This window comes from Carcharodon carcharias, chromosome 8, assembly GCF_017639515.1.
Source record: "Carcharodon carcharias isolate sCarCar2 chromosome 8, sCarCar2.pri, whole genome shotgun sequence".
NCBI classification, from domain to species: Eukaryota; Metazoa; Chordata; class Chondrichthyes; order Lamniformes; family Lamnidae; genus Carcharodon; species Carcharodon carcharias.
Window position 1 is genome coordinate 158328249 of NC_054474.1, and position 15596 is coordinate 158343844.

The window sequence follows — 15596 nt, forward strand, 5'->3', positions numbered from 1 at the left end:
GGCAGGGGCGGAGTCTACCACTCATCATACCCTGGGGGCGGGGTCTACTGCTCATCACACCTGGGGGGAAGGGGGAGGGGGAGTGGTCTACTGCTCATCATACCAGGGGGCGGGGCCTACCACTCATCATACCAGGGGGTGGGGTCGACCGCTCATCACACCAGGGTCGGGGTCTACTGCTCATCACAGCAGGGGGCAGACCAGGGAAAACTGCTTCTCAGTTAAAGTTGGTTCCATAACCGATGCTCGGAAAGCTTCTCCAGTGACTCACAGCTGATGCAGTGAGTACCCCCAAGTTATACAGAGCAATAAGTTGAATGGCAGACCTAACTGAAGTGTATATAAAATTATGAGTGGTCTAGATAGGGTGGATAGGAAGATCCCATTATCCTTATTTAAGGGACCATGTCGGAGAGCACAGATTCAGGGGAAGAGGTAGGAAGTTTAGGGGTGATTTGAGGGGAAATTTTTTCACCCAGAGAATGGTGGAGTGTGATGAAACTATAATAATTTTCATAATATTTTTCTGGTTTATTGTGAATTAGCTTTATGGGGGTAAATATAGTTGGGTCTGTGTGTGATTCAATTACATTTGGAGTCCAGTAGTCTGCAAGCTTTCAATCATCAAAAGAAGCTAGGTGCTTGACATGCTAATGGGTAAACACGGATGCTGGCTTAGCATGTAATGTGTGAAGGGAATTTGCATTTTTAGATAAGTGAAAAGATTTGGATTTCAAAGGGATATTAGTCTGCTTACAACTAGCCGGATAAGCAAGGCTAAGGAATGCATTTATTTTTCCCAAAGGTTACTGATAATAGATCGGTAATATGGAAGTTTTTATGTTATAAGGAAGATACAATTGGAAAGACACATGAAACAACAGAATTTACATATTAAAAAAAGAGAAACATACATAAGGGAGGGTGAATAGCTGTGTTTCAGGAGGCCATGTAAGATCTAACAGGAGTATGTGAAATAGCTTTAATGAAGCCTCCAGCATTTGTGCATAAGTCTGCTATATAACAAAACTGAAGTTGGGGAAATTCCACTGTCAGGTGGGTATTGTGTTAACTTGCAGGTTCTATTTTAAATCTAAAATCTATTTTGGACAATTGCCTTAAAAGGGAGTGTAACTGAGAGGAATTTTAGGAGTTATTATAACAGTAAGTAATTATAGTCTAATGTATGTGCTTGAAATCTCTTACATTTTGTTAATAAATGTTTTAATTTAATTTTTGAAACCTTTAAAGGTCTTGGTGGACTTATTACTTCTGAATTCAGTGCACACATCTCATAATAAATACAAATTGCAACTGTTGTGATAGCGCGACCTTGTGGATTTGGTCAGCCTGCCACTTCATAACAGGTATCTGGAACTCACTGCCTGAAAGGGTGGTAGAGGCAGAAACTCTCATAACATTTGAAGATTACTGGGATAGGCACTTGAAATGCTGTAACCTACAGAGCTACAGGCCAAGAGCTGGAAAGAGAGATCAAGCTGAATGGCTCCTTGTTGCTCAACGTGGACACGATGGGCTGAATGGCCTCCTTCTGTGCTGTTTCTTGCCACGATTCTAATATTCTGTAAGGTCCTTGGTTTGATTTCACTCCAGACTGGCTGCAGTGTGACTGAACCAGGGAGGGGTATAACAGCCAGGATTCCTGCTCCTGATCACCGTCTAGTGACCCACGCTTAGCAAGCAGCAACACACAATCTGGGTTTTTGAAAGGATTCAATCCTGTCTCCTGGGAAACATTCTTCTGGGGGGGGGAAAAAAAGCAGAGTTCAATTAAAGGCTGCATCTGCTTACCTCATTGACCTGCTGCTTGTCCAGGTGAAATATTTGACCTGAGCTGGTTGAAGCCACTTCCTCAAAAGCCCGATATCCAGGATGGCCTCTGTCCCCACAGTCTCCAGTCAACACAAACACAACCTGTTCAGGCAAGAGCACCCATCACTTTAATCCACTCGCAATGAAATTTCCTCACCAATCCCCTCATCCCCACACAATTACACTCGGTTTAATCAAACATTTTTGTTTTTCCCCCCTGAAAGAAATGGTTTATCTAGAATTAGGCCTAATTGATTTTGAACCAACACAAACGCAAAATACTCTGGATGCTGGAAACTTGAAACAACAGCCAAAAAAAAAAAAAATTGCTGGGAATACTCAGCAGGTACAGCAAAACTCAGCTTTACTCTCTCCACAGATCCTGCCAACCCCACTGAGTATTTCCAGCATTTTCTGTTTTGATTTTGAACCGCACTAGGCAAACAGACTACATTAACAACACCCATTTGCCTATCGATGGGTGTGGGACTCCTGACGATAGCAGCAAAAGCATTAAAGCTTTCATAAGATGTCTCTTTGGTACTTGCAGGACATCGAGGAGAGGGAGGGGGATGAGGAGGGACAGGGAAGAGGAGGGAGAGAGGAACAGGAATAAGGAGGGAGTGGGAGGGGCCAAGAGAGGGAGGGGGTCAGCGAATGGGGGAGGTGGGCCGGGAGGGTGCCGTAATCACAAGAGGAAGGATGAAGGGGACAGGGAGTGGTTGGGGTGGAAAGGTGCAGCAATTAGGCTGGGATCAGGCGATGGAGGGAAGGTAAAGGTCAGTGATTGGGAGAGAAAACTGGAGAGTGTGTGGTGATCAGGAGCGGGAGGGAGGCTAGCAATGGCTGGCCGTGGTTTTAACGTTTGGACCTGTGAGAAACACCCCTGCACATCCTGACTCGACATTCAGGTAAGCGTTTCTTTTAAAACACTTAGCTTTTTGGTGTGGGGCTGCAGTGGTCCCTCTGAAGTCTCTAATGATCAGACCACATGTAGGCCACATTGTCCAGAAGGCAGCTGGCGCTGGGCAACCCAAGGGGGCTTAAAACAGTCATTTGAATATGCAAAACCCCTAATGCCCATTTTGAACGTGGTCCTGGATGGTTCATTTTCAGCCTTCACTAATACGGCGGGCAGTACACATCCAGCATGTAATGAGTGCACCTAGCTGACCACCATGTTGGAAACTTAGACAACCATTTCCGCCCTCCCAGTACCATCGAATTTTGATAGGCTCTTGGTAGCTACACACACTTTCTGTGATCAAAGCCTCACTTCCTGTTGCTCCACTTCTTCTCAGGCTTTTGTGTCAACTTTTCCCATTTTGCATTCCTGGGCCCAACCCTGCTAATGGGAACAGCCTCTGGAAACATGGCACACTGTAATTACAGCCTCCCTGAGGTTCCCAATTCCTCAACTTGGCCTGTAGTGAAACCGCTGTGAGCAGGACCAACTCAATTTCTAAAACAAAAGAATTCAACCAATATAAGCCCAGAATGTATGGCTTTAAAATGGGACTGACATATTTCTGAACAACATCATCCCTCTTCATCTCAGTTTGTGAGAGCAATGCCACAGGGGGTTCACTCGTGTATATTTTTTGAAAGTGTGCATGCATGAATTAAAAAACTTACGTCGAACATGTACTTTCAGCCAACATTTAGCCTTATGATTTACCATGTCAAATTTTCCAATCCAATTTTGAACTGTTCAGCCCATTAGGTGGCACCATGGAATGCATCTGATATCAGCCCCATTGCCACCACAACTTCATCCAAAAAAATGTTCATTGCTGCAAAGAAACTTTTCATCTTGCACTCATTAGGACAATTGCAAGAATGCCAAATTTCCAACGATCACAACAATTTACACTACACGTGTCACAAAACTATCATATTTTTCATAGTATTATTGTGGGGTATTGTAAAATAGACTTATGTGTGCATGTGTGTGTCTGTGTGTGCGCAGCGATTTAATTAAATTAGAGGTGAGTAGACCACAAGATTTAAATTATCATAAGAGTTAGGTGTAAAAAGGCATTTGAAATGCTAATGGATGAGCTAAGTAAAGGGGAATTTGCATTTTTAGCTAAAGGGAAAAGTTGTTGGATTTTTAAAGAGACATGATAAGGTTCTTACGACTGGCAAGATAAATAGGGCAAAGTTATTACATTGATTTTTCCCAAAATTGCTAACCATAATGACAACATAAAAGATTTTCATGGTAAAAGTAAATTCCAAAGACATGGGGGTACAATAGATTTACAAATCAAAGAAGGAGAAATATATTTAAGGAAGAATGGAAGGATGTATAGGGTGTGACCATGTGAGAACTGAGAGGTACAATGTGTGAAACAGGCTTGAGGAAAAGCTTCTGGACACTTGGCAGAAGTCTGTTGTTCCAGTAACCAAAGGTGTGTTAAAAGCCTTTGGAATTCCACTGTTGAGTGGGTGCTTGTGGTAACGGTGCTGGATTGTCTCTATAAATTTAAATTTTATTTTGGACTGTTGCCTTAAAGGGGGTATGTAGTTGGGAGTCTGGTTAATTGGGAATTGTTATAATATTAAGTAGCTGTGTAACTCTGATTTTGTGTGTGCATTTTATTATTTTCTTTTGTTAATAAATGTTTAAATTTAATTTTTAACATCTCCAAATGGGCTCCTTATATCTGAATTCAGTGCACAAACCTTCTCATCATAAATACAAATTCCAAAGCCGTTGTGATAGCGTGGCCAAGTTTCCCCTGTGGACTTGGTCAGCCTGCCAACTACCACCTGCCGTCTCATAACACAGAGAGAAAAAAAATTGGTTGGCAAACTGACTCTGATTGGTTGGAGTGTTGCCATGGGGATAGCAAGAGTGAACTATAGGCTCCGCAAGCTGCTGGATAATTCAAAAAGGCGCAAGTCTGGAATACATTCCTTTTGTTTGCAGAGAACGAGTCACTGGTTATGAACGTACGTTGCTCAGAGCAAGCTTAATCCATCAACTGACAGTCAGCAATGTAACAGGCAACAGACCGGTACATTTATAATGATGTGTCTACTGTTTATTTTAAAGAGACCCCCACCTTGGGGAAAGATTTCTCATATGAACCATAAGCCCATTTAGACAGAATGAGACTAAAGTTTTGATAGATGTTGGGCAGGGAGGAAACAGTCCCTGCCTCCTTGAGCCTCTTTGGCTCCAGGCCTGAGTAGGCCCATACATTATGAAGCAGCTTCACAGATTGCCATGTGGGCACAAATCCAGGAGGCCGAGTGCAGCCAGGGAAATTGGATACCAGCTGGGTATATTGCGACTGCAGCAAAACTACCTGCTCCCAGGCTCTGCCTAGAGGCTGACCTCAGAGCCACGTTGCTCCATGAGGTGACTGGAAAACTTTTACCGTTCGACACAACACAACGTGATGACATCAGCACTAAAACAGAGAGAGGAAAGTGTCAATCTGTGACTCACTCACTGAATCAACATACCCAGCTGGAATGCTCAGCCTCCTTGGCACATGTGGGTACTCATAGGCTGGCCCTGTGCCATCTCAGCTACTCCAACTTGCTTACCTGGGACTGCTTCAGCTGGATGAGTTGCAGAACATCCTTCGTCAGCTGGTAGTCCTTCGCTCGGGCATCAGTGAAGACGTAGATAAAAGAACTGGGTTGGGATACCTCAAGCGCCAGCTTAATCGCTCCGAGGCTCATTTCGGGGCAGTCACCTCCACCCTGCAAACGAGAAGGATAAAGTCAGACTCATCAATGGCTCCACAGTCGCTGGCTCACCTCTGATCCCATGTTTCTCGTGGTGCCAGCTGCCTACTTGGCTGGGCAGGGGGGGGGGCATCTGAAGCAAGACGAAAACTAGCCTCACTCAATGCCAAAAAGCACAAAGAAACTTCCTTGCAGTTTCTATTATTCCATGATAAAGAACCCATGGTTGGATTTTTCCTGTAGATAGGGGGAGGAGGTGGTGGGTACAGAGGTTAATTGCAGCGGCCTAACTCCTGCCTGGATCGAGATTACACAGCACAGGTTAGTGCAACAACTTGTAACTTTCCGACCTTGTCCAGTTGAAAAAAGCCCCCAAAATATTAAGTCAAGAAAAGTAAGAGCCATGATTTAATTGTGCGGATAAAAAGCTAAAGATCATGCTGCACTTTATGGTTTTAAATGATTATTTTAATGAAAGCCACCTTCATGTTCCAAACAAACCTGTTTGAGTGGTGGTTACAGATCATGCCTTTGGTTTGGTTTTATGGTTGTGACCATTATTGTTTCCAATATAGCCAAGATGATAAATCATTCCGAATGTACTATTAAAAACGTTCTACAAAGAAAATTGATCACCAAATAAAGTCTTAATTCTACAAATCTTAAGTTAAAGTTTGTTTTAAAAGATGACTTTACTGATAAAATTATAGTTAAAAAAAGTCAAAAAAAACCCCAACAGTTATTTTTTTATTTTATTCATTCACAGGATGTGGGTGCCGCTGGCTAGGCTGACATTTATTGCCCATCCCTAACTGCCCCTTGAGAAGGTGGTGGTGAGCTGCCTTCTTGAATCACTGCAGTCCATGTGGCGTAGGTACACCCGCAGTGCTGTTAGGGAGGGAGTTCCAGGATTTTGACCCAGTGACAGTGAAGGAACAGTGATATATTTCCAAGTCATAGTTAGGTCTACTTTAATTTTGATTTTTTTCTATTGAAACATAAATTCAATACATAAAATAACTTTGCATATCATAAATAAAATTTATCTACTAGAGACACTTGGCAATTTACCAAGCATTTGGTTTAGAAATGTTGAATTTTCATCTTGCGTCTCCCAATAGTTTTGATTTTAGACAAGTTTTTTTCAATAGGATCTTGAGATAAAAAATGGCTGCCAATCCTGGAGCTTGGGATTGGGACTCCTTGTCGTTCTGTATAAATTAGTGGAACGTACATTAGGAATGTTTACGCTTTGCAAGAGGTATTTAAAAGACTTCGTTTGAGATGCACAAAGAAATAAAATGATGTTTCTCGTATTTGTGCCAGAGATCCAAATTTCAATCTTTCTCAGCACCCACTGACCGTGAGTTCATGCAAAAGATTTAAAACAGCTGCCGTAAACCTGGCAAAAACAAGGTAACTACATTCTCAAAATTCTCAAAGAAAAATTGCTGGATTTCTAAAATCTACAATTGACAGGCCGTAAATGTTTTAAAAATTCCATTTCTGGACACAACAGAATGATTTGAATTGTTTAATTATGTTTTACTTTTATTTAAAATTCCATTTAACCTGCTTATGTTAGTAGTTCAAGGTTAATATGAAGATAATAGATTCCTGATGTTTCAGCAGCATGACTGTAATGTGAATATTACTTTCAGTGCAGAGAAATCTTGCAAAGCACCTCCATTCCTCAAACCGATTGGTCCTCACCTCCCTCGCCATCGGAAGATGATCTTTCTGTCACCAGGACCCAGGCCTGTGCGATTTGCTCTCTATCTTACCACCTCCCTCCCTCTCTTGAAAAGCTTCTTTAAAACAACATCTCTCTGAACATGCCTCTCGTTCCTCACCCCCAATTTGACCCCATTTTCTTACTGCCTCCTTAATCCACCTGGTTAAATCTAGACATGTTTAGCACTTTCAAATGTAAAGCTTCAAAATCCACATCCTTCTTTTCAAATCAATCCACGGTCCCTCCCTGTCTCTAACCCCCTCCAGCCCTACAACGCTCTGAAATATGTGCACTCCTCCAATTCTGGCCCCACCCTGCATATTCCCTGATTTTAATCATTCCACCATTAGGGGGCAAGGCCCTAAAGTCAGGAATTCCCTCCCTAAACCTCTCTGCCTCTCCCTTTGTCTTATCCTTGAAGATGCTCCTTAAACTCTATCCTTTGAAGAAGCTCATGGTCATGCCTCCTGTATAATAACCCCTAATGTGGTTTAGTGTCAATGTCTTGTGAAGTGTCAGGATGTTTTACTACATTAAGGGCGCGATCTCATAGTATTATCGAATGCCAAACGACAGAAGGAGGCTTTTCGGCCCATCGTGTCTGTGCCAGTGTCTGTAGGATCAATTCACCTAGTGCCACTCCCCTGCCTTCCTGAAAGCCATGATTGAATCTGCCTCCTCCACCCTCTCAGGCAGCATTCCTGATCCTAACCATTCGCTGTTTGGAAAAGCTTTTCATTGATTCTTTTGCTGATCACCTTAAACCTCTCATTCGCGATCCTTCCACCAATGGGAACAGTTTCTCCCTATGTACACTGTCCAGACACATCATGGCTTTGAACACCTCTATCTAATCTCACCTCCAGCAGCTCTTTGCCAAGGAGAACAGCCCCAGCTTTTCCAATCTATCTATGTTACCCAATTTCCTTATCCCTGGAACCATTTTCGTGAATCTTTCCTGCCCTCTCTCCAATGCCTGCTCATCTTTCCTAAAGTGTGTTCCCCAGGTCACTGGATGCAATGCTCCAGTTGAGGCTGAGCCAGCGTTTTAAACAAAGGTTTGACATAAATGTAAGTTGTTGTCAATGTGTGTGAGCCAAAAGCTCAAAGACCTATTCAATGCCCAGGAGTTGGGAGTTTTCTGAACTGGCCAACATCCTAAGGGTTATTCAAAATGAATCGTGCTTCATCTTGAATGATAAAGACAGTTGGGCCCTTAAATGATGTTGCCCTAATACCTTAACGGGTGAAGACACTGAGCCACACAGAAGGCTAGATTTTGTAGCACGGCTAAAAAGTTGGGGGCAAGCCCGCCCACAAGAGTGACAGCTGCCCCTCATCAGTGGGAGCACTGTTAATTGCTTTAAAGTGAGACTGCCTCCCCTATCTTAAGATGAAGTCCCACCTTAGAGAACTGCCAGCCAATTGGGTGACTGGCAGCAATGTAGTACCAGCAGCAATGAGCAGGGGGCCACTGCTGGGATTACAAGCTGTTCTGACAAAGAGGAGACTGGGACTTAAGGCAAGTCTGGGGTATTGCTGGAGGCAGGGTGGGGCGGGGCGTTGCAGGGTTTCAGAGGCCAGGAAGGGGGGTGGAATTAAAGGGAGGAGGGGTGACCTTTGTGGGGGTTGGTGCATCCGATGTGCACAGTGGACCCATAAAGGTTGCTTCTCCCCTCCTTGCCCGACACTAGTCCGCCTAGCTAAAACTGTCAGGTACCCCACATGGCGTAGGGTTCCCACTGTCACGGGTAAAATACCAGCCGTAAAATTTGAGGCAGGTTGGGGGATGGGCAGGGACGTGGCAGACAGACCATACACTCGATTTTACAGGTCGTCCTGCCTTCAAACCCACTGACAGCAAAGCCTAAAATCCAGCCCAGAGTTTCAAAGATAGAGAGAATTTGTCTCCACTTGTGCCAGAGACCAAAACGACAGGCCATAAATATGAAACAATGACTGATAAATCCAACAGAACTCCGGAGAAACCTCTTTCCCAGAGAACGGTGAGAATGTGCAATTTGCAGCCACACGGAGTGGCTGAGGGGAATATCATAAATGCATTAAAGGGGAAACCAGATGAACACATGAGGAGAAGGGAATAGAAGGTTATGTTGAAGGCATTAATTGAAATACATTGGAAGGAGACTTGTGTGGCCTGTTTCTGTCCTGGAAATTCTAAGTAATGATGTGTAATTCCTGTTCCCTGTTGAGCTAACCGGTCTCAGTTGGGCAACTGTGGGGTCACTGGTGTTGGTCTCAGGGTTGGGGAGGGGAAAGAAAAATCAGCCGAAGCTCCAACTCCTAATGAGTATCCAGTGACTCTGCTGGAAACTGTTCTCAGGTGAAGCTGTGGGAGTGTCAGGTATGGGCAGGATTAGGCTCAGTCTTGAAGCTGCGACACCTTCAGCCAAATAACCTGGCCACATTTCACTGTCTAAACTCACACATCAGATACCGTCGCTTGGACGAAATATGTTAGAATGCTGAGAGAGTTGAGGAGAAATCTTTTCTCTCAGAGGGTCATTAGTTTGTGGAATTCTCTTCCCCAGAAAGCTGTGGAGGCTGGTTCATTGAGTTTTTTCAAGGCACAGTTAGATCTTCGATAGGCAAGGGAGCCGAGGGTTATGGGGGCAAACGAGAAAGTGGAGTTGAGGCCAGGTCAGCCATGATCTTATTGAATAATGGAGCAGACTCAAAGGACCGAATGGCCCACTCCTGCTCCATACGGCCTACTCCTGCTCCTATGTATTCCTATGCCTTTGAAACCATACCGCACCCCTCTCCCCAAGCTGAGCGAGTGCCTTTAGTTCCTTAAACATTCACTCCCTCCATCACCAACAAAGAGTGACAGCAGTGTGCACCATCTACAAGATGCACTGCAGTAACTTGCCAAGGTGCCTTCAACAGCACCTTCCAAACCCACAACCTCCACAATAGAGGGAAAAGGGCAGCAGGTGCATGGGAACACCAGCACCTGCAAGTTCCCCTCCGAGCCACACACTGTCCTGACTTGGAAATATATCGACGTTCCTTAACTATCACTGGGCCAAAATCCTGGAACTCCCTCCCTAACAGCAACCTGGGTGCATCTACACCACACAGACTGCAGCAATTCAAGGGGGTAATTAGGAATGGGCAATAAATGTTGGCCTGGCCAGCAATGCTTGCATCCCATGAATGAATTAATTTAAAAAAAGAGAGATGAAGGGAACACATTTGAGAGGAGGCTGGGATGGGGTGGGGGCTGGATGGGAGGTAGAAGTAAGGGTCTAGTAATGTTATTTTTGTTCTGTTAAAAGTGTCAAGAGCCATTACCACTTCAGGTTAAAGATCTTTGGCAAATGGAGGGGCAGCCTTAAAGGTACCAACACACCAATTACCAGAAATAACACCTGGAGATTCCCAAATGGAGGAAAACTGCAAATACACAATTATGAAGAAAATGTTTTTTTTTACAATTACTGTTACAGTCAGATTTTCAGGGAACTGAATGGGATAATTAGGGGAATGAGTCTTAAATTAATATAATTTCCTTCAATGATTTTAAATTATATTGCACCATATTTTTAAACATTTTCTTCCTAATCACCATCCCCAATTAAACTTTTCTCTAAAGACACTAAATAATAACAGGAAGTATATATTTATCCCTTCCCCCAATATGAACTTTAGATTTCTATGTGGTGATCTGGTTAGTGTCTAGGGGGAACCATTTTGATGTTGCTCACAAAAGTCACACTGCACCTCCTTTTTGCCTACTTTCTACAAGAGTCGGACTGGACGATTTGCCATCATTGTCATTAATGTTCTTCTAGGATTTCCTCACATTTTTCTTCCTTTAGACATCAAATAGTGACCACAGTTCAGAAGTATTTCATTGGTTGTAATACGCTTTGGGACATCCTGAGGTCATGATAGGCACTATATAAATGCAACCTCTTTCTTTATTTCCTTTCGGGTATCCCCTCCCCGATTCCAACAAGTTGCGGGGGTGGGGGTAGGTCGGAGTTGGCTTTCGTGCAAACTGCCCCTCTGGGCCTGTGGGGAAGTAGCCCACTTCTGCTTCTGGGACAATGGAGGGCATGGAAAGAGTGCCATCCATCCCAGAGCACCAACTGTACAGCCCATTTATTTAACTCAACCTCTCTCCAATAAATCCCTGCAGTGAGCTGAGCGCTGGGGAGCAACAGCTCATTCCCAGCAAAGACGTCATTACAAAATATACTTACTCTCCAATCAAGTGGTCTATGTTTCAGCCAATGGCTCAGTACCTTTCCCATCCTGTGAACCACTTATGGGTCAAAAGTATTTCCAGATGGCCTGTTCCCATGTTACACCACCATGTGTTCATGGGAAGGAAGGACTTGTCAACTGTGTTTTCTCACCCCTTCGCTCCAAGGGCTCTGGTGAGATACGTAGCTCACATTCCATAGTGGCTGACCGATGGAAACCCAGGTGTTGACAATCTACCACACATCCCATTGGGATACCAATGGGTTATGGCACCTCACCATCTCCTGAAGATAGGACTTGGATGCCACAAATGTGCCACTCTTGTGATTGGTGGGGGACATAACATAACTCCCCTGTGGACTCAGTTAGTGAGTGCACCAGTTAGTGTAGAATTCTGCAATACAGATGGCAATTAGATCCTCTGTATGCATGCCAAGTTATCTGATCTCAGTTAGAGGTGCGGATGCTGGAAGTGACCTCGGTATCCCTGGATTATTGAGGGAATGGGAAATCGGTCAGCATATTACTGTAAAGAGAGACTTGTTGCCGATTCAATTTAAAACTGTTTTTTGCAAAATCAAACAGTTCTCTCCTAATAGATATGGGGGAAATACCTTTGGAATATAAATACAATCCCATAGGAACACAAACACTGCTTCCAGCAAACTCGTGGTGATTTATTGAGATGGTTGCACACCAGTTGACGGTCCGAGGACCAGGATGGTGGTGAACTATTGAATGAAGTCTCCTCAAAAAATTATTAGTTACCTTTCAAGAGTCCAATGGGAGACAGAGATGCATTTTACACTCATCTCACTGCCCTTTGGACTCTCTTATCGTCAGGAACGTTCTATACCTGGCAGGGGATCCCAAAACCTGAGGAACCAATCAGCTCAGAGTCAAAATTGCACAGAAATAAACTTGACAGGTGTTGTGATATAGGTTCTTTAGATGACTCAATGATGTGGTCTTGAGATTTGTATATTTAAATATGAACCATTTATTGTTAGTCTTTAACTAATCCTGGGTATGGTCATGCACAGAGCTGTTGTCTCCATACAGGCTGGTTCCAGGGCGTTCATCATAGATTGTTCTCTCAGTCTATTACCATGTGACTCTATACACCATACCATGGGTGGTGTTATTCTCCAGTCCCACATTAACCCTTGCTCTGCTGAGCACCTTTACATTATAACAGCATGCAGGCATGTAACACAACAACCAGTATGGGGGCAAGCGTACCTGACTGGTACAGGGATTATGGGCACTGGAGCACAGGTGCCGATATTCAGCTGTGAAAATGCAGTGGTGTTTAATCTAGCCTTTCTCCTTAGGGTCACTTAGAGGCTAATTGTTAATTACATACATTGACGGACACTTGTAAATCCCCATTTTCTGCTCATGGGGTTGGGGGGGGTGGTGGGTGGGTGGGGATCATGTAATTAGCAGCAGGGAAAGGCCATTTTTCTTGCTATTGCCACACTTGCGATATTCTGAGGTATGACAGGCACTTGGGACGCACGTACTAAACAAAAGGGCTCAGCTTGTGAAAATAGCAATGGGGCTAATAGCGCTTACCATTACTTATATCCAATTTCACCAGCCAAGCCAGGTGCACAATCAAATGCAAAAAATCCAGAAGTGTTTTCTGAGGTGCATCACTCCATTAGCTCCAGGAAGATGGAATCTCATTGTCTGACTCACCACACATAAATACACTGAATGAGTGAAGTTCCTGTACATGCAGGACAGGCACAAATTAAATGCGACAAAGAAAGTTTGAACCGTTACCCTTTTTAATGAGATATGATAATTACTTCTAAACAACCTCTCGGCGACTGAAAAGTAACTTCAACAAGTGTGGAGTCTCATTCCTTCAGATTTTCATTGTTGCAGATGTTCTTTAAAACTACTGTTTGAAACATTTCCTGCCTCTTTTTCTTTCTTTCTCGCTCTCTATCAATATCATAGTTACAAATATATGAATTGCGGGGAGGCAGTGACATAGTGGTATTGTCACTGGACTAGTATTCCAGAGACCCAGAGTAATGCTCTGGAGACCGCGGTTTGAATCCCACCACGGCAGATGGTGAAATTTGAAATCAATAAAAAAAAATCTGGAATTAAATGTCTTATGATAACTATGAAACAATTGCCGATTGTTGTAAAAAGCCATCTAGTTCACTAATGTCCTTTAGGGAAGAAAATCTGCTGGCCTACATGTGAATCCAGACACACAGCAATGTGCCTGACTCTTAAATGCCCTCTGAACAAGGGCAATTAGGGATGGACAATAAATGCCAGCGACATCCACATCCAATAAATGAATATAAAAAAAAATTAGGAGCAGAGTAGGCTACTCGGCCGCTCGATCCTGCTTTGCCATTTGATAAGATCATGGCTAATCTGATTGTTGCCTCAACCCTACCTTCATGTCTACCCCCTATAACCTTTGACTCCCTTGTTAATCAAGAGTCTATCTAACGTGCCTTAAAAATATTCCATGATCCTGGCTCCACTGCTCTTTGGGTAAGAGAATTCCAGACACTAATGACCCTCTGAGAGAAAAAAATTCTCATCTCCGTCTTAAATGGGATCCTTTATTTTTAAACTGTCTCCCCGAGTTCTAGTCTCTCCCAAAGAGGGAAACATCCTCTCAGTATCTGCCCTATCAAGTCCCCGCAGGATCTTTTATGTTTCAATAAGATCACATCTCATTCTTCTAAACCCCAATGGTTACAGGCCCAACCTTTCCTCACAAGACAACCCCTTCACCCCAGGAATCAGTCACGTGAAACTGTTTCTAATATTCTTTCTTTCTCGCCAACACCCTGTGCATCTATAACAAAACTTCCCGACTTTTATATTCCATCCCCCTTGAAATAAACACCAACATTCCACTTGCCTTCCTAATCACTTGTTGTACCTGCATACCAAGTTTATGTGATTCATGTACCAGTCGCACCCAGGTCCCTCTGTACCACAGAATTCTGTGATCTCTCGCCATTTAAATAATATGCAGCTTTTCTACTCTTCCTGCTAAATTGGACAAGTTAACATTTCCCCACATCATACTCCCTCTACCAATATTTTGCCCACTCACTTAATCTGTTCATTTACCTTTGCAGACTCCTTCTGCCCACTTCACAGCCTACTCTCCTACTAATCAGCAAATTTAGGAACCATACATTTGATCCTTTCATCCAAGTCATTGATACAGGTTGTAAGTCGTTGAGGGCCCAGCACTGATCCACTAGTTGCAGCTCACCAACCTGAAAATGGCCCATTTATCCCTATTCCCTGCTTCCTGTTAGCTAACTAATCCTCTAACCATGCTAATATGTTACACCCTACACCATGAGCTCTTATTTTGTATAGTAACTTTGATGCGGAATGTTGTTAAATGCCTTTTGGAAATCCAAGTACACCACATCTACAGGCTCCCCTTTATCCACCTTGCTTGTTACTTCCCCAAATAACTCCAATAAATTAGTCAAACTCAATTTCACTCTGACAAAACCATGCTGGCTCTACCTGATTGCATTAAGATTTTCTAAGTACCCTGCTATAACCTCCTTAATACTAGATTCCAGCATTTTTCCTATGACTGATGGTAGGCTAACAGGCCTGTAGTTTCCTGCTTTCTATCTCCCTCCCTTTTTTAAATAGATAAGTTATATTTGCTATTTTCCAATCTGATGGGACCTTTCCAGAATGGGGGAAATTTGGAAAATTGCAACCAACGCATCTACTATCTCTACAGCTACTTCATTTAATCCTTAGGGTGCAGACTATCAAGTCCTGAGAACTTGTCAGGCTTTAGTTCTACTAGTTTTCTCAGTGTCTTTTCCCTGGTGATTGTAATTGTTTTGAGTTTCTCCCTCCCTTTCACCTCTTGATTTACAAGTATTTCTGGGATGTTATTTGTGTCTACTACAGTGAAGACAGACACAAAATATATGTTCAATGCTTCTGCCATTTTCATATTTCCCATTCTCATTCTCTAAAAGACCAATGCTCCTTATAATTTTGTTTTTCCTTTTTAAATAATTGTAGAAACTCTTACCATCTATTTTTATACTTCTAG

General features: G+C 43.2%; 1 protein-coding gene across 1 annotated transcript in view; it reads right to left on the reverse strand.

Moving 5' to 3' along the window:
* The window catches only part of LOC121281526 (hemicentin-1-like), a 566775-nt gene that overhangs the window by 509992 nt on the left and 41187 nt on the right, over positions 1-15596 (reverse strand). The window contains exons 3-4 of the mRNA XM_041194473.1: positions 5395-5553; positions 1813-1935 (exon numbers count right to left, since the gene is read on the reverse strand). Coding sequence (XP_041050407.1) covers positions 1813-1935; positions 5395-5553 — 282 coding nt within the window. The remainder of the gene's footprint in view (positions 1-1812; positions 1936-5394; positions 5554-15596) is intronic.